At 45.7% G+C, this 19,618-nt stretch overlaps 1 protein-coding gene across 1 annotated transcript in view; it reads right to left on the minus strand.

Moving 5' to 3' along the window:
• LOC126236082 (probable chitinase 10) overlaps window positions 1-19,618 on the minus strand; it is a 390,810-nt gene that overhangs the window by 170,553 nt on the left and 200,639 nt on the right. The window contains exon 2 of the mRNA XM_049945145.1: window positions 10,667-10,748. Within this exon, the coding sequence (XP_049801102.1) occupies window positions 10,667-10,748 (82 nt within the window). The remainder of the gene's footprint in view (window positions 1-10,666; window positions 10,749-19,618) is intronic.

The following is a 19,618-nucleotide window of genomic DNA, read 5'->3' on the forward strand; positions in this document are numbered from 1 at the left end:
ACCCTGAATATAGTTATTAGCGCTTAATTCCGTTCCACGCCGTGATCACGAGCCCACGCCATCTGGTACGGCGTGCCAGCTACCGACTACGCAGCGCCACTAATTTAATGGGGGGGGTGGGGGGTGGGGGGTGGGAGGGGGGTCCCTCCATTGTACAGTGTGTGTCAAGCTGTACAGTTATTTGCGTGAGCACTTCACTGTCTGTGTACTGCATTAGGAAACGCGGGTGATATACAATACACTATCCCATCAAAAATATCTAGACACCTATTAATGGACATAAACATGACACCTAGTTGCCTTCCACCTGTATGATAGGTTGATGCTGTTAGACGCTGGGGTCTGAAGTGAAGTGACGCTCTAACTCAGCCCAATCAAGTTCAGGTCGGAACACTGAACAAGCCAGTTCACTTCAGGGATGTTATTGTCCACAAAGCACTGTCTCACAAGATGCCGCTGTGTGACAGGTTCCACTGTTATAAAATACACACATCAAAAAAGGTTTTTCATCACCTCGGCTCCGAGAATTCAGGAACTTGTAGAGGAAAAATGGAATAGAGATCAACATAAACATATTTCTGCCCTTTTCATTGCTCATGAAAACCACACATTGCCTATTGTACCAACATATAGCGAGACTTGGTGGTGTTCCAGATTGCTGTACACACTGGTACCTCTAATACCCAGTAGCACGTCATGTTGCATTGATGGATGCCTGTATTCGTCGTGGCATACTATACACAAGTTCACCAAGGCACTGTTGGTCCAGATTGTCCCACTCCTCAACTGCGATTCGGCGTTGACACCTCGGAGTGGTTGATGGGTTCATATGGTTCAAATGGCTCTGAGCACTATGCGCCTTAACTTCTGAGGTCATCAGTCGCCTAGAACTTAGAACTAATTAAACCTAACTAACCTAAGGACATCACACACATCCATGCCCGAGGCAGGAATCGAACCTGCGACCGTAGTGGTCGCTCGGTTCCAGACTGTAGCGCCGAGAACCGCACGGCCACTCCTGCCGGCGGTTGGTGGGTCACGTCGTCCATAAACAGCCCCTTTCAATCCATCCCAGGCTAGTTGGATAGGTTTCATGTCTGTAGAACATGCTAGCCACTCTAGTCGAGCGATGTCGTTATCCTGAAGGAAGTCATTCACAAGATGTGTAAGATAGGGGAGTGAATTGTCGTCCATGAATACGAATGCCTCGCCAGTATGCTGCCGATATGGTTGCACTATCGGTCGGAGGATGGCATTCGCGTATCGTATAGCTGTTACGGCGCCTTCCAAGACCACAAGCGGCGTACGTCGAACCCACGTAATGCCACCACAAAACAGCAGAGAACCTCCACCTTCCTGCACTCGTTGGACAATGTGCCTAAGGCGTTCAGCCTGACTGGGTTGCCTCCAAACAAGTCTCCGACGATTGTCTGGTGGAAAGCAGGTAAGTAACCTCTCTCCCCCTCTCCCGCCACCGCCACCGCCACCTACCATCACCATGGAATATTTGATATTTGTTACCAATTACTGCACTACGTTTGTATTGTGCAGATGTTAGGATAGGTCATGTTTTCTCATAGTTGGGTATCAGGTTTAGATTCGCATACTGATCGTGCTAAAGCAAGTCTGCATGAGAAGGAAAATACGTAGTTATCTGTAAATGTAACTGTATTTTTGCTGAGAATATGTAACAGAAGAGACAAGCTAGATAATATGATGATTGTTCCTTCGTGGGGGACCAAAGTTATGTAGGACTTTTTGAAAGGAATTTCCGCTATTTGAATGTGAGTCATGATTGTGTGAAAAATGAATAATAGTTTACAGTAAACCGTCCGAAATTTCTTTCGTAAAAATGAGAAGATTGAGAGAAGGCGAAGGTTGGGCAGTTGTAATTAATCTTGGTCATTCTTGAGTAAAGATTCATTGCGTACTAACTGAAGGTCAAACAGTAAACTTGCACTTTCGTAAACGAACCCATCTTGACACAAACTTTCTTTCCCCCAGAAAACAATTACGTTTGATCTTTTCCGTGAGCTAACAAAATTCTGTAATGCGTGATTCCAATAATAGACTAAATAAATGCTAACATGGCATAGAGCAGCTCGTCTTGTCCTAGTCATCAGTCCGAAGACAGGTCCCATGCTGTTTTCCAGATCTGTCTGTCTTGTAGAAGTTTTTTCATATTCGCACAGCTGCTGCACCTTTCATCCACTTAAACCTACTTACAGTATTCAAGTCTTGGTCTCTCTCTGTAATTTCTACCGTCGCCACTGCCCAAATTAAATCATGCATTAGCAAATTAACTATGCCTGGATGTTTGACAATATGTCCCTGCAAGCAGTCTCTTCTTTCAGGCAAATTATGCCATAAAACCCTTTTTTCTCTAGTTATTCACCAGGTCTTGATGTACCCATGCACTGCTCAGTATTCTGCAGCAGAACCAATTTCGATGTTCCTCCTACAGTCTGCTGCCCGTGTTTCTCTTCCTTATGAGGCTACAGTCCAGACAAGTAGATTAAGAATCGACTCGCTATTGATGCTAATGTATTTGTCTTTCACGTTTTTTTTCTAGTCTTCATTTCTGTCGTCGTTAGTAATTTTAGCACCTTGTTTACTAATCTGACTCTCCCAGCATCGATTGACGTAATCCGAATACTCTGCATCACCTTTGGAATATTTTAATTGTTATTCAGTTGTCGGCATCTCGTGGTTTACTAGCACGTGTCTCAGCGTGGTCGGTCAGGGGACCCTCTGCAATAAAAAAAAAAAAAAACTGAGTGAAGTTCTCATCGATAGGGTTTGAGAGACGTCATACGACATCCAAAAAGAACTACTGATGACATAATGACGAACAAACAGATCGAAAGAAAACAAAAATGAAAAAGTGGTCTAGTTGTTAGTGTTGGTGCCTCTAGATCATGAGATCCCGTGTTCGATTCTCGGCCAGACCTGAGAGTTTACCCGTCTCGGGGACCAGGTGTTGTGTTGTCCTCCTTATTATTTCACCAAGTCACCGCTGTGTTATGAAATGAATACACTTGCACTAGCTAGCCGAACTATCCCATATGGGGTCTCCCGGAAAATAATTCTCTACGAACATTTCATTTTTATTTTTTTATTTAACTTACGCGGTAGCGTTCTCGCTTCCCGCGCACGGGGACCCGGTTTCGATTCCCAGCGGGGATCAGGAATTTTTCCTGCCTCGAGATGACTGGGTGTTGTTGTGTCGTCTTTATCATCATCATTCATCCCCATTACGGTGGGAGGAAGGCAATGGCAAACCACCTCCGCTAGGACCTTGCCTAGTACGGCTGTGCGGGTCTCCTGCAACGTCTTCTACGCTCCTCGGACTATGGGACCTCACCACCACCACCACCAAAATTTACGAAGATATTTTTTCATTACGTTTAAGCGCTCTTCGAGAACTTGGCCATCTCCGACAGAATCACTGTGTCATGGGCAGATACACTGAAGAACCAAAGAAATTAGTACACCAGCTTAATGTAGTGTAGAGCCCCCACGACCGCGCAGAAGTGCCGCAACATGACGCGGCATGGACTCGAGTAATGTCTGAAGTAGTGCTGAAGGGAATTGACACCATGAATCCTGCAGGGCTGTCAATAAATCCGTAAGAGTTCCAAGGGATGGACCTCTTCTGAACAGCACTTTGCAAGGCATCCCAGATACGCTCAGTAATGTTCATGTCTAGGGAGTTTGGTGGCCAGCAGAAGTGTTTAAGCTTAGAAGCCACTCTGTAGCAATTCTGGATGTATGGGGTGTCGCGTTGTCCTGCTGTATTTGTCCAAATCCGTTGGAATGCACAATGGACATGAATTGATGCAGGTGATCAGATGGGATGCTTACGTACGTGTCGCCTGTCACAGTCATATCTAGACATATCAGGGGTCCCATCTGAGTCCAACTATACACAACCCACACCATTACAAAGCCTGCACCAGATTGAATAGCCCCCACTGACATGCCGGGTACATGGATTCATGAGATTGTCTCCACGTCCATCCCCTTGATACAGTTTGAATCGAGACTCGTCCGACCGGGGAACAAGTTTTCAATCTTCAACAGTCCAGTGTCGGTGTTGACGGGCCTAGGCGAGGCGTAAAGCTTTGTACCATCTGTCATCAAGGGTACGTGAGTGGGTTTTCGGCTCCGAAATCCCATATCGATGATGTTTCGTTGAACGTTTCGCACGCTGACACTTGTTGATGGCCCAGCATTGAAATTTGCGGAAGGGTTGCAATTCTGTCACTTTGAAGGATTCTCTTCAGTCCCCGTTGGTCCCGTTCTTGCAGGATGTATTCCCGGCCGCAGCGATGTCGGAGATTTGATGTTTTATAGGATTGCTGATATTCACGGTACACTCGTGAAACGATCGTACGGGAAAATCCCCACTTTATCGCTACGTCACCGGCCCTTCAGTCTGGAACCGCGCTGCTGCTTTGGTCGCAGGTTCGAATCCTGCCTCGGGCATGGCTGTGTGTGATGTCCTTAGGTTAATTAGGTTTAAGTGGTTCTAAGTCTAGGGGACTGATGACCTCAGATGTTAAGTCCCATAGTGCTCAGAGCCATTTGAACCATTCGCTACGTCGGAGATACTGCATTCCATCGCTCGTGCGCCGACTATAACACCACGTTCAATCTCAGTTAAATCGTAATAACCTGCCACTGTAGCAGCAATAACCGATCCAACAACTGTTCCAGACACTTGTTGTCATGTATAGGCGTTGCCGATCGCTTGCTTACATATCTCAGTATTTGAATCCGAATGACTATAGTACATTACTGGCCATTAAAATTGCTACACCAAGAAGAAATGCAGATGATAAACGGGTATTCATTGGACAAATATATTATACTAGAACTGACATGTGATTACATTTTCACGCAGTTTGGGTGCATAGATCCTGAGAAATCAGTACCCAGAACAACCACCTCTGGCCGTAATAACGGCCTTGATACGCCCGGGAATTGAATCAAACAGAGCTTGGATGGCGTGTACAGGTACAGCTGCCCATGCAGCTTCAACACGATACCACAGTTCATCAAGAGTAGTGACTGGCCTATTGTGACGAGCCAGTTGCTCGGCCACCATTGACCAGACGTTTTCAATTGGTGAGAGATGTGTGAATGCTCTGAAAAGCTAATCATTTGCGTATGTCAACATCTTCTTCCCGTCGGTTAAATTTCGCGTCTGTAGCACGCCATCTTCGTGGTGTAGCAATTTTAAAGGACAGTAGTGTAGTTTCTTTGGCGCTTCAGTGTATTAAAGCTTTTATATTTCCTCCCTGAGCTTTAATTCAGTTTCCTTTGTCTTTGTGCAGTTGTCATAACTCGAGCAAGATTTCCTCAAACATCTCTTTTTCCTCACTCTCCGCTCTCCTTTCCCGTCGTTCGACACAGTACTGCAGAACGTTTCTCTAAAATTTGTAGCTACCCTTTCACTCACTGACAGTATGAAAGCAATAACAGAAGATTTGTTTGAGAGAAAGTGGCGACAACATGAAAGTCGACAAGAGCGACAGAGATGGGGTTGAGCGCACGTGTGTACGCACAGCGTCCATCAAGCGGAGCAGCTGGTGTGAGGAGCGGTGGGGCAGGGCCGCAGCGGCGGCGGCGGAGGCTGAGTCTGAGCCTGCGCCGGCAAACGTGTCAGGGTCGACCGCTGCCGGGGGGCCGCTCCGCGCCGTGGCTTACCTCGCCGCCGCCGACGCCGCGGCCTGCGACAACACAGCAGGCAGGGCCCGCCAGCCGCTCTGCCTAACCGCCCTCCGTTAAGCCCGTCTCACACAGAGCAAGGTTCACCGCAAGTTTGCGAGATGGCGTCCATGCCTGCCGGCTTGCAGGGAAAGGAGCCGGCTATCTTCCATGTCGAAGCTCTCCCACGGTGCAAAATCGGCAGCTAGTTGTGTTGTGATCGGCTGCATGTTGTATCGAACGAAGATGGCTGCTTCAGGTACAGATGTTCAGAGCAAATTGCCGTTATTAGCTGTTTTGGTGCTAAACGATGCAGAAATGCATGCTAATGAGAGAAGAAAGAAAGAATGGACGAAAAACTGGATTAAAAGGAGAAACGCTGGAAAAGGTGTGCTCTCCATGCTTCATCAAGAGTTGAGGTTAGTTCGCATAACACCTACCTTTGTTTGTAAAGGATCACCATTTCATTACTGTTTGACTTTATAAATATACCAATAATGACTGTTATATACGACTTTATTTTATAGGATAGAAGATCGTACATCCTTTGCAAATTTTATACTAAGACACACGGCACTTGCAACTCTTTCGAGTGCTTCTGCACGCAAGTGTTTATTATAATAGTTTGCGCTTTTCACGATGTACAGACACGTTCTTCCCTAAAAGTACATGTCAATGCTTCAATTGCTTCCTTGGACTACTGCGGTGCCATTATTTAATAATTATAAGACCTTCCTACCGCACCTCACAACAGCAGAAAAGCGACTATCAACAAAGGCTTCCCGCCAAAGCATTCCGCGTCTGGCGTCACAAACGAAACGTCTCATGATTGGCCAACGCAGGTAGCATGCAGGGAACCTTACAAGAAAAATAGCACCGCACCCATCCTGGAAATCTTACAAGGTTCCCAGCTAGGTAGCCCGCTAGCAGGCGACGGAGCCCGCAAGGTAGCCGTCGCGCGAGCCAGCAAGGAAACTTACAGCGAATCTTGCTCCGTGTGAGACGGGCTTTACATCGGAAACTGCACTCGCAGCAGGGCACGCTTCCAGGGGCCGCCTCAAGTCACTGCCGCGATTACGGCCTTGGCGGTTGAGGTCTGACTTTAGCAAGCAGCCACAAATCATTCCCATTAAACCATTCCACAAGCCAGCCATAAACCCGTCACCTACCGGAAGGAGTAATGTACGTTCCTTACAGAGAGGAATACGAAACTACTGCTGCATTTCTCGTTCCCTTAAAATTTTTGGGGAACACGTATAAAAAAATAAAATAAAATAAAATAAATGTTCAAATGTGTGTGAAATCTTATGGGACTTAACTGCTGAGGTCATCAGTCCCTAAGCTTACACACTACTTAACCTAAATTATCCTAAGGACAAACAGACACACCCATGCCCGAGGGAGGACTCGAGCCTCCGCCTGGACCAGCCGCACAGTCCATCACTGCAGCACCTAAGACCGCTCGGCTAATCCCGCTCGGCAACAAGTATCGAAACACAAATGAAAATTGTACTGAAATGTAGCAGGATCTGCAGCGAATTGACGCATGGTGCAGGGAATGGCAATTGAATCTCAATGTAGACAAGGTAATGTGCAGCGAATACATAGAAAGAAAGATCCCTTACCATTTAGCTACAATATAGCAGGTCAGCAACTGGAAGCAGATAATTCCATAAATTATCTTGGAGTACGCATTAGGAGTGATTTAAAATGGAATGATCATATAAAGTTGATCGTCGGTAAAGCAGATGCCAGACTGAGATTTATTGGAAGAAGCCTAAGGAAATGCAATCCGAAAACAAAGCAAGTAGGTTACAGTACGCTTGTTCGCCCACTGCTTGAATACTGCTCACCGGTGTGGGATCAGTACCAGATAGAGTTGATAGAAGAGATAGAGAAGATCCAACGGAGAGCAGCGCGGTTCGATACAGGGTCATTTATTAATCGCGAAAGCGTTACGCAGATGATAGATAAACTCCAGTGGAAGACTCTGCAGGAGAGATGCTCAGTAGCTCGGTACGGGCTTTTGTTGAAGTTTCGAGAACATACCTTCATCGAGGAGTCGAGCAGTATATTGCTCCCTCCTACGTATATCTCGCGAAGAGTCTATGAGGATAAAATCAGAGAGATTAGAGCCCACACAGAGGCATACCGACAATCCTTTTTTCCACGAAGAATACGAGACTGGAATACAAGGGAGAACCGATAGAGGTACTCAAGGTACTCTCCGCCACACACCGTCAGGTGGCTTGCGGAGTATGGCTGTAGATGTAGATGTAGATACTGTAAGGCGCAACTTAAGTCCAGGCCGCTGTTGGGCCGCCTAAGTACACGCTGCAGTCATGTGTTGGATGAAACTGTACTGGGAGCAGCCAGCGTTCACCACATGGTTCCTCTCCTAAGTCGTCTGTCGCATTTTCTCTGGTGCTTCGGCAAATATTTGCAGTTTCGTTCTTACATTGCATAGCTTGAAGGATAACCAGTGCTCCCGCAGCGATAGCGCGACCCCGTCCCGTGCTGACTCCTACCGCCATGTGGGAGCGTTGCTCAGTCGCTGTTGGAGTACAACGTTATTATTTGTGTTCTACTGTCCCTGTTAAGATACATCGATAAAGCGAATAGCGCACTAGACTAATTTAGGTTAAGTAGTGTGTAAGCTTAGGGACTGATGACCTTAGCAGTTTAGTCCCATAATATTTCACACACATTTGAACATTTTTGAACATACACGACTCACGGCCCGTCTTCACAGCTTTACTTCTGCCAATACCTCGTCTCCTGCTTGCCCGCGAAAGGCAAAGGTCCCGAGTTCGAGTCTCGGTCCAGCACACAGTTTTAATCTGCCAGGAAATATCATATCAGCGCACACTCCGCTGCAGAGTGAAAATCTCATTCTAGTCCTCGAATGCTGAACACAACCCGTTCTTGCCCCTACTAATCCTAAAATAGATTTTGCATCAAAATTTTGTAAACTTTGATAGCGTAAAATTAACAAGTAAACCGTTTTGTTTCTCTGGCCTCCTTACTACAAAGTCGCTGTGCTTGTAAGGGTTATCTTTAGATCGAATTGTAAACGTAAGTAGTTCTTACATCATGTTTACAAAAGTCTTTTTCCTTTCACTATCTCCACAAGAAAGTTTAAATTACTGATGTTAATGAAATAATTTTGAAATCTCATCGACTAAGCGAGTTGCGTAAATGGGCGAGAGAAAATTTCGCGCGGCGCCCATCGCAGCAGCCTAGGCTGATTTTGTGGGCCACTTTGAGATTGTATTGCGGCTTCATAGACAAGTCTACCAAATTGCTCATCTCGACTTCCCTTATGCCACTGAGGTACGCTGTAGACAGCCATCGTTTACACCGTGTATTATGAGTTTTATGTTAACGTGCGTATACCATTATGGTAATGATATTCTTTTAGATTGTTGACGAATACGGCACGTTGTTCTCGCTCGAGTGTGCAACGGCGGCAGTTGTGTATGTAAATGAGAGACGCACATCTATTTACAGCCATGCTGGTTAAGGGTTTATCAATACGATGATTGGAGTAACAACAGAAAATGGCCCGTCGCCGCAATGAGCAGATCGTGTGATAGAATTGTCAGTGTACACCCCCGTTAGCTGAGTTGTCGCCGGCACGGTAGCTCAGCGTGTACGGTCAGAGGGGCGATTGTCCTCTGTAAGAAAAAAACTGAGTGAAGGAATCAACGATCGACTTGAACGGACGCCATATGACGTCCGCACAGACCAAAAGCAACGAACTATACTGAACAAAATGAAAAAAAAAGTGGTCAGGCCGACAGAATGTCAATCCTAAGGGCCCTGGTTCGATTCCTGGCTGGGTCGGAGATTATCTCCGCTCAGGGACTGGGTGTTGTGTTGTCCTAACTGTCATCATTTCATCCCCATCGCCGGCCGGTGTGGCCGTGCGGTTCTAGGCGCTTCAGTCTGGAACCGCGTTACCGCTACCGTTGGAGGTTCGAATCCTGCCTCGGGCATGGATGTGTGTGCTGTCCTTAGGTTAGTTAGGTTTAAGTAGTTCTAAGTATTAGGGGACTGATGACCTCAGAAGTTAAGTCCCATAGTGCTCACAGCCATTTGAGCCATCCTCATCGACGCGCAGATCGCCGAAGTGGCGTCAACTCGAAAGACCTGCACCCGGCGAACGGTCTGCCCGACGGGAGTCCCCAGCCACACGACATTTACATTTAGTGTCAGTGATTGTAAAATAACTGTTGTAAAAAATAAATCTGTGTTTTAGTTAGAAAGATGATTATTATTCCTATAAAATGTAAATTTTGACGACTGAAGTGTCACTGTTACCGAAATATTCCGGACTAATATGCCGCGGTCGAATGAATTTCGTGGAAAAAAAACCCAACATTTCGTCCCCATTTATGGAGGACATCTTCAAGGGCGCGCGGGGGCTTAACTTGTGTGAAGGAACGATTCACAACCTGGATCGCTACTACAGCTCATTGTTCATAAGCCCAGGAATAGAAGAAACTTGCTATCACCGTGGAAATGTGCTGATTTGAAACATCTTCTGCAGTGACACCTTATTTGTTTATCAAGTTCTTCGTTGTCCGTTTTTATAGAATATCAGTCGGGACCTAATACAAACAGATTAATAATGAAAGGCCCGGCGGTAACTGTTTTTATAGATAACAGTCGGGACCAAAGACAGACTAATTAATAATTAAAGGCCTGGCATAACTTTGGTAACTTTGATTCATATGTACCCAGGGAACAGTGAAAGTGACCACCTAGCTATTGCTCTGTATCACTACGAACGCGTAGAGAGCAAACTTCTGTAACTATAAAGTCAATTTTTTTACGTTTACTACCTCCTCATTTTCTGTCTAATTTGACGTTGGCGCGGCCCGTAAACAACAAGTACGCTATGAGCTGTAAATTGGGAGAGTGTGGGAGCGTGCTGTTGCTGAATACTCACTGGAGGCGGAGTAGACGAGGTCGGCGAGCAGGATGATGACGACGCACCACAGGGCTGCCCGCCACACACACCGCGGCGCAATCTGCAACACAATACACGGTTGTTATGCGGCGCTTGTCTTCAGCGTGGAGGAGGGGCGGATGCGTGACACTGTGCTGTTACCTTACACTGTGTGACTGACAGCTCGCGGTCACACACACACACACACACACATACATATGCTCAAATATTTTCAAATTACACTCTGGGGAAAAGCTTTATACTGATTTAAAGGCGTTACTGATCTTACTAGTGTAGTTTCAACCAAGGCTATTGCATCTGTTTTTATCCCAAAATAACACTAAAAAACTTTAATGCGATACCTTGTAACTGTACAAAAATAGATTTGCAGAAGGTCACTTTCCATTTCCTGTCATTTTTCAGATATGAAATGAGACTATAGTTGTATCTACCCCCAATACCGTTATAGTCAAATAAGTGTGGTAAGTGGTACATGTCTTATCAATTCTGCAGTACAAGTCTGAAAGTCACAGCCGTATAGGACAGGTCTGACAAGCACGAACAAATTTTTTCAGATTTTTTTTGTTTTGTTTTGTTTAAGTACATTGCAAGCTGAATTGAGGGGAAGATACACGTCGGTATAGAGTGACACTAAGGAGGAATGTGCCAACTTTCCAAAGTCATAATGGTGGAGATGAGAGTATCATCGATACATGTCACATATAATTTACTTGCTCTATTCTGCAAATCACCTATCTTTAAAAATTCACAACGCCTCGCACGAGGCAGTTCGTCGGCCAGGTATCTCGATGTTAGCTGAACATCTGACTCTGAAGAAAAGTGTCCGTTCAATTGAGGTGTAAGCAGTGGTCTTCTTTTTTTTACGGTCCAACTCTCATTTAGGAGAATTCTTGGATAGTTTCCGATTACTGCCTCAAATATGTGTTATAAGCAGACGCAACGTACAAAAACTGAAGCGCACCACAAATGTGACTCGATAAGCAAAGGTGACAATTTTGGGAAAAAAAATCAAAATTGTAGGTTTATTCCATAAATGTATAAAAAGTGATGATACGAATCTGAGCCAGTTTCATGTGTGAATGAGATATTACAGAAGAAAATATAACTAACGATAAAGTTGATAATGGCGGTAAGTTGCAGGCTATGATAAATATCCATACATTTTAAGATCAGTCGGCCTGGGTGGCCGAGCGGTTCTAGGCGCTACAGTCTGGAACCGCGTGACCGCTACGGTCGCAGGTTCGAATGCTGCCTCGAGCATGGATGTGTGTGATGTCCTTAGGTTAGTTAGGTTTAAGTAGTTCTAAGTTCTAGGGGACTGATGACCACAGATGTTAAGAGCCATTTGAACCATTTTTTTAAGATCAACATAATGCTAACCATCTAATACGAATAATATTCGTTCTGTTTCGAATTCCGTTGTTTGTGCATGGTACAGAATACTTCCAGTTTCAACGCTATAGTTCACCAATTAAAAATGAATTGGGTATTTTTGTAACCTACAACGTTCAGATTTCCTGCCAGAAATGTCACTAGCGTGGGGCTGTCTCGTTCTCATCTCGAAGAGATCTGACAGCATTGTATCTCCTTATACATGTAGTATAAACCCAATGCAGTGTTAAATAACAGTATGAATGTACAACAGTTTTATTACATGAATTCTTACGATTAAAAAACAGTTGCCGACAGTCACATCTGCAAAGGGAAACACTTTTGAATCGAAGCATCGGGTCATCGTCCTGGCACACCTGTGTGAAAGAGTCAAAGATACCATTATCAAGGCAGTCGCTGTGGTCAGTACTATAGTAAATTTGCAATAGGTATCGGCCTGTTTATGCTTGTAGAGCGGTAGGCCATTGGGAATATGTCTACGTGCCTAATGCGTCCGCGAAAGCTTGTTTGCACGCAGAATATCGCTGGCTGGGAGCCAACAGCGTTAGCGCAGGCCGGACCGCGAGTGAAACCTGCCGAAATATGCAAATGACGCGTATTCAAGTGTCTGCCGGCTCGTTAGCGCGCTCAGCGGAGAACTCTGACGTAGCGGGAGGGTGCCGTGGCGAGAGAAAGTTATAAACGAAACAAACAAGGCGACCCCGCCGCTACTCGGGGGCTGCCTCCCGCAGATGTGGCACGGGGAAAATGTTTGCGCTGTGCACAGTCTTTTATTTTCCTCCGGTATCAGCGAACGGCACTGTGTCTTCCGGCTCTGTGTGAGCAGGTGTAGGATTCGTGCTTATTGTGACCTTTATAACGGAGAAATTAACGATAAACTCTTCTGGGTTATTAGGTCCCGTCGCTTTTCTCTTCTATCTCTTCTGCAAATTCGTTGTCTCGTTCTCTTTGATGGAATCTTCCGAAAAAATTTATCCTGTCTTCAGATGACTACACACAAATTTCATTTCGTGAAGAAGATCCCTGACGAGGGATATAAGGTCTCATCACCTGGATACTTTTACTGTGACTGACAAAAACTGACCATTCTGGTCGAGGGTAAGACCCAACCACACGTTGCAGGGACTGTTTCGACTACGCTGCAAACGTTTCGATGGGAAGCCCTTACACGTCTTCCATACAGTCCCGATCTCTCCTCATGCGTTTTGGTTATTTTTGGAGCCCTGGAGAAAGACATTCATGGCCATCAGTTTGCTTCAGACAAAGAGGAGCATGCCGTAGGGAACTGTAGACATTTCTCCATGAACGCACTGACTGCCTTGCCTCACAGTGGGGTAGATGTATTAACAGTTGTGGCGATTAATATTGACATAATGAACAGTTTTGTTGCTTTTTTCCATTTGTCTCGTTTTCATTTGACTGTTCCTTACAATGTGGGAAAAACCGAGAGGCGAAACCAGAGGTGCGAACTGATACGGATGAATAAACAGTAGAAACGAAAACGCTCTTGCTGTGGGTCCAACAGATTACAGTTTCATCCCAGGAACTGCCCGGCTGGATCGCCTGTGCAGAGCAGCTGAAGACAACTCTTACTTTAGTCGATTAGGCTCTGTTGGTCACGCTGAGTTTTCCAGTTATACAGTTACGTCAGATCTGCCATAAGCGTGCGGTTACTAGCTTGAACTCGGGCGAACTCATTACACAGCAGTCATCTAGTCTTGGGAAAACTGAACAAAGGCATCATTCCAGCAAGGGGTTCCCCAGTCCCGCAGAGGAGAAGTAGCAATAGTCAACGCTGTGCCCACTAAAAGCCGTACAGGCGACAATTGTTAATGTTATTTTTAGCGAAAAAGGCCAAGAATCCTCGCTCGCAGTGAAACACGAAGGGATGATTCCATGATGTTCTCAGGAATTTTTCACACGGGACAGTCTGCGTGTCCCCATTTCGGGGGAAGGTGAGAACAGAGGTTCTAGTCTATAAAATTCGATGTTCTTTGAACAGCAGTTCCCTCATGCCAGTCATAGCTACGCCGAAGCTGTGATGATCGATTTCCAAGCAGAACTTCGCGCCTCGTCTTACTGCACTTTGCGCTGGCAGTATTATACCTGTAGTAGGAGTCTGTTCTTTGTGCAGTTCCTCTGCATCACCTACGTAATTCTTGTACAATTATTTATGCTCAGAGACAGAAAAAAATGGTTCAAATGGCTCTAAGCACTATGGGACTTAACATCTGAGGTCATCAGTCCCCTGAACTTAGAACTACTTAAACCGAACAAACCTAAGTACATCACACACATCCATGTCCGAGGCAGGATTCGAACCTGCAACGGTAGCAGCAGCGCGGTTCCGGATTGAAGATCCTAGAACAGCTCGGCCACAGCAGCCGGCAGGGACAGAAAATACATAACTGCTGAACAGTGTTAGTTCCTTGGAATTTCCCTCTTTCCAAAGATTTCCTAAATTATTCGTGTCCGCTATAGGTATCACTATAGGTATCACTACCACAGGACGCAAAACCACATCACTTTTGCGTCCGGCCATCCTGATTTAGGTTTTCCGTGATTTCCCTAAATCATTCCAGGCAAATGCCGGGATAGTTCCTCTGAAAGGGCACGGCCGACTTCCTTCCCTAATCCGATGAGACCGATGACCACGCTGTCTGCTCTCCTTCGCCAACCAACCAACCAACCAACCACATCACTTTTCGGGGTTAGCCTTTGAAAGCTGGCTGTTAAATCGCAACTTTGAATATTAAATTTTACTATTTGCATATAACCATTATTTCGCAAACTAGATTTTGCAGGATTACTGCAAAGATGATTCTATGTCTAGTATCGACTACAAACGTTTCTCTCCTTGGAGATTTCGTCTCTGAGGTTTAAGGGAAGCAAGCTCTGCACGCTCACAGCTAACTCATAGTTCGCCACACTACTTGTGTATTTGGTTCCTTATGGCGCAACCAGTCTGGCGGTCTCTGTTCCGAATCTGTGAACTGCTTCTTACTGGCCGACCTAGATGGCCGAGCGGTTCTTGGCGCTACAGTCTCGAACTGCGAGACCGCTACGATCGCTGTTTCGAATCCTACTCGTGCATGGATGTGTGTCATGTCCTTAGGTTAGTTAGATTTAAGTAGTTCTATGTTCTATGGGACTGATGACCTCAGAAATTAAGTTCAATAGTGCTCAGAGCCATTTTTTTTGCTTCTTACTCGTCCAATAGCACTCTTCATTGCTGCTCAAAAAAACAAAACTTTAGTGTCCCAATAAAGTGCTAAAATTAGCAAATGAAATGTTATCCAAAATAAATGGAACATCACGAGGTAACTTTGTAGTCAGACTCCTTTCCTAAAATTGGTGCATGACTCGAAGAATGTGTGAAAGGGCATAGCTTTCCAAATCAGGGCATTTTAGGATTTAATTGCACTAATAATCCAATATTAAACCGAGCGAGCACTTACACCTTGCAGCAGATAGGTGCTGATTGCTCGTAACGCTTCAAGGTGACGCACAGGCCTTCCGGTCACTACATCGGAAAATGTCACAAGTGCTCCTCGAGAGAGCAGCAAGACGTGTCGCTGGCGAGCAAACACAGTAACGAGGCTGAGGGCCGCCCACGCTTCCACAAGGCGGGAGGAGCAGGCGGGACGGAGGCCGCGGCGGCAGGGGCCTCCCCAAGGTCAGGAGCGGCCGGCTATAGACCAAAGTTGAAGGCCCCTCCGCAGCCGGGATGCGAAGCGACGCGCTGTCGTGTCGCGGCCGTGTTTACTGTAGATCAGATGTGGAGCGAGTGCGAATTCAGCGTTGAGGGTTGCGTGCGTTCGAAAGCCAGGCGCCGCTGTCACATCAGTGCCAAACTGGCTTCCTTAGTTCCTTCCCGCTGCTGTTCCGCCAATATGACTAGTCTGACAATGCACTGCGATCGTTTACTATTCGTCAACACATTTCTTCTTACTAAAGTGTGCAGTAGTGTAAAGCAGTGACGTTGCACCGATGCTGAGTGCACGATCTTCCTGTTATAGTGTAGCACTAACAGGGTGAGGCAAGAAACGACCGATTCTCAGGATCAGATGGCCTTTAACAAAGTTGTGTATTGTGAAAGGAGTAAGACGAAAATTAAGTAAGGCAGAGTATACAATTGCAAATTTGCTCCGTAAGAGGAAGAGTGATAACCAGAAAAAGGTCCACAAAGATTTTCAAATGCAAACAAATTGGTTGTATTTCTGATTAATGAATTTACAGCAGTTTCCGAAATATTTTCTACATATACTACATATACATGTATCTATACATATATCTACACACGCACAATATATATACATATAAAGGGTGTTACAAAAAGGTACGGCCAAACTTTCAGGAAACATTCCTCACACACAAATAAAGAAAAGATGTTATGTGAACATGTGTCCGGAAACGCTTAATTTCCATGTTAAAGCTCATTTTAGTTTCGTCCACCTACGCTCAATGGAGCACGTTATCACGATTTCATACGGGATACTCTACCTGTGCTGCTAGAACATGTGCCTTTACAAGTACGACACAACATGTGGTTAATGCACGATGGAGCTCCTGCACATTTCAGTCGAAGTGTTCGTACGCTTCTCAACAACAGATTCGGTGACCGATGGATTAGTAAAGGCGGACAAATTCCATGGCCTCCACGCTCTCCTGACCTCAACCCTCTTGACTTTCATTTGCGGGGGCATTTGAAAGCTCTTGTCTACGTAACCCCGGTACCAAATGTAGAGACTCTTCGTGCTCGTATTGTGGACGGCTCTGATACAATACGCCATTCTCCAGGACTGCATCAGCGCATCAGGGATTCCATGCGACGGAGGGTGGATGCATGTATCCTCGCTAACGGAGGACATTTTGAACATTTCCTGTAACAAAGTGTCTGATGTCACGCTGGTACGTTCTGTTGCTGTGTGTTTCCATTCCATGATTAATGTTATTTGAAGAGAAGTAATGAAATGAGCTCTAACACGGAAAGTAAGCGTTTCCGGACAGATGTCCACATAACATATTTTCTTTCTTTGTGTGTGAGGAATGTTTCCTGAAAGTTTGGCCGTACCTTTTTGTAACACCCTATATATATATATATATATATATATATATATATATATATATACGGTACGTTTCCCGTAACAATGACCTTCACAGAAGAATTTTATGTACCCATTCGATAGAGCAGTCACAAACCAGCCCAGAGCGATATTTTCCTATCGATATCTTTTAACGGGAACAGTAAAACACGAAGGACAACCAGCGCCATCCTGGCCCAAACTGAATACAGAAGTGCTGCCCAGTCGCTGCTGGAGTACTGACTGTTCTTTGGGTTTCACTGTTCCCGTTCATACTTGAACATATCGATAAGAATATATCGCTCTGGACTGGAACCGCTATATCCAATGGGTACTCAAAATTCTCCTCTAAAAATCATTTTATTTGTTACGGGAACGAACCGACGCCTTACCTCGACCCTGGACGTCGCATGAAAGACATGATGAGCAGCATTTGTTTGACGAACCATCGGAAAAAATGCGCCTGACGACTCTTAGCAGGGACATATACCATGTACATAGGCAGGGTGTGCAAAAAAATGTCGAATGCTTTGAGAGGTGGTAGTACTCGTCGGAACAAGAAAAATAAGTCCAATAAACATGGTTCCGAAACACATACTTTCCGAGATAAACACGTGTTTATAGGAAGGGCTGCCGACGCTTTATTGCGGGTATTAGCACAGTCGTTGTACTGACGCTCCGTCAAATGTGTCGGCATGGTATTGTGATGTCTTACTCACAATACTCTACCTACCATTAAATGGTCTACAGTCAGTTGTTTGGTTCGAGTCGTGTCGTAGGCTATGTTAGTTTTCGTTCTGTTTGTGTGCATTATTGTACAGTACTGTCAAGCCAGGGTACGTATCATGGTGTTTTGCTTTCTTCCAAACGCCGTTTCTCTTCTGTGTTTATTGCGGTGTTTGTACGTACGAATGGTTTAGTACGTTTACGTTATTTATCTTCTAGCACTTGTTAGCAATTAAAGCCTACTACTCGACAAGTGAAATGGCGGACATGATATTTTGCTATGGTTTAGCAAATGGACGTACTTTGTGAGCCCATACCCTCGAAGTTGAAAAATTTCCGCAGCGCAGAGTGCCGCCTGATAGGTCTTTCGGAAGACTTTTCCAGCGTCTGAGGGTCCCTTGCACCTAGGGAGATTGACAGTGGAAGGCCCCGCACAGCCCACACGTCTGACATGGAGGAGCGTGTGCTACGTTCGGTTGAAGAAACCCTTGGGACCAGTGTGCGACTATTAGCAGCAGCAAAATCCGTGTCTCACTCTCAATCTGGGGGTTACTTCATGAAGAACTGATGCACCCATATCACTTACAGCGCGCTCAGGCCCTAAGGCCACAGGCTCATCATGGCAGAAGGCGGTTCTGCCAGTGGCTTTTGCAGAAGTCTGCCGTAGATCCACTGTTCACATCCAAGATTTTATTTACCGATGAGGCAGGGTTCACAAGAAATGATGTGAAATTCCATTACTAGCAAGTACGGGCAGATGTAAATTCCAAAGCAATACAAGTAAGTGGGCATCAACACCGATACTACATCAACGTATGGCAGGCGTACTTGGCGATAGATTAATACGGCCATACGTGCTACCATAAAGGTTAACTGGGGCGCATTTTCTGTACTTTCTCATTAATGCATTGCCTACCTTGCTGGAGGCTGTACATTGCAGCATGGGATACAAATATGGTTCACGGATGATGGTGCACCAGCACTCTTTCTTCACAATGTGCGCTAACACATCTACATCTGCTGACACAGACATTTGAGGGCCGCTGGATTTGTTTGGGGAGGGGGGGGGGGGAGGAGGAGGAGGGGATCACACCTTGGCCTGCTCATTCCCAGACTCAATCTCCTAGACTTTTGCTTATGGGGACACTTGAAGGAATTGTTCTACGCCACGCCAATCAACGGCGTGCGGACACTACAGGGTCCCGTCTTCAGTGCATGCCACCAGGTTCAACAACAACCGGGTGTATTTCAAATGGTCCGTCATTCCTTACGCCCGAAGGCAGAGGAGTGCAATGTCATGAATGGACGCCAAGTTGAATACCTCCTGTAAACACATGTTTATCGCAGTCAGTATCCAGACCTATGTTTGTTGGACTTATTTTTCTAGTTTAGGTGAGTACTACCAACTCCCAAAGTATTTGGCACTTTTCTTGAGGTGGTCAAGAGGAACGAGGTCTATATACTCACTTTAAACTTGCCAGCTGGTCCTGTGACGTCGTCTCCGAAATCGCAGTCTCCGTACGCTCGGTGAATCGACTCGCCAATTTTCGCCGCCGCCAATTTAGCTGAAAACTCGTCGCTCGAGTCCCCGGTACAGGTAGACCATACCAGCGCAGAAATGAGAGCGGGTACACGAGTTCACTAGCACACCCGAGGTCTCGTGGCATTACAACTACGTGCTCAAATTATTCCTTATCAGCTGGCAAGTTTAAAGTGAGTATATGGACCT

The sequence above is a fragment of the Schistocerca nitens genome, chromosome 2 (assembly GCF_023898315.1).
Source record: "Schistocerca nitens isolate TAMUIC-IGC-003100 chromosome 2, iqSchNite1.1, whole genome shotgun sequence".
NCBI classification, from domain to species: Eukaryota; Metazoa; Arthropoda; class Insecta; order Orthoptera; family Acrididae; genus Schistocerca; species Schistocerca nitens.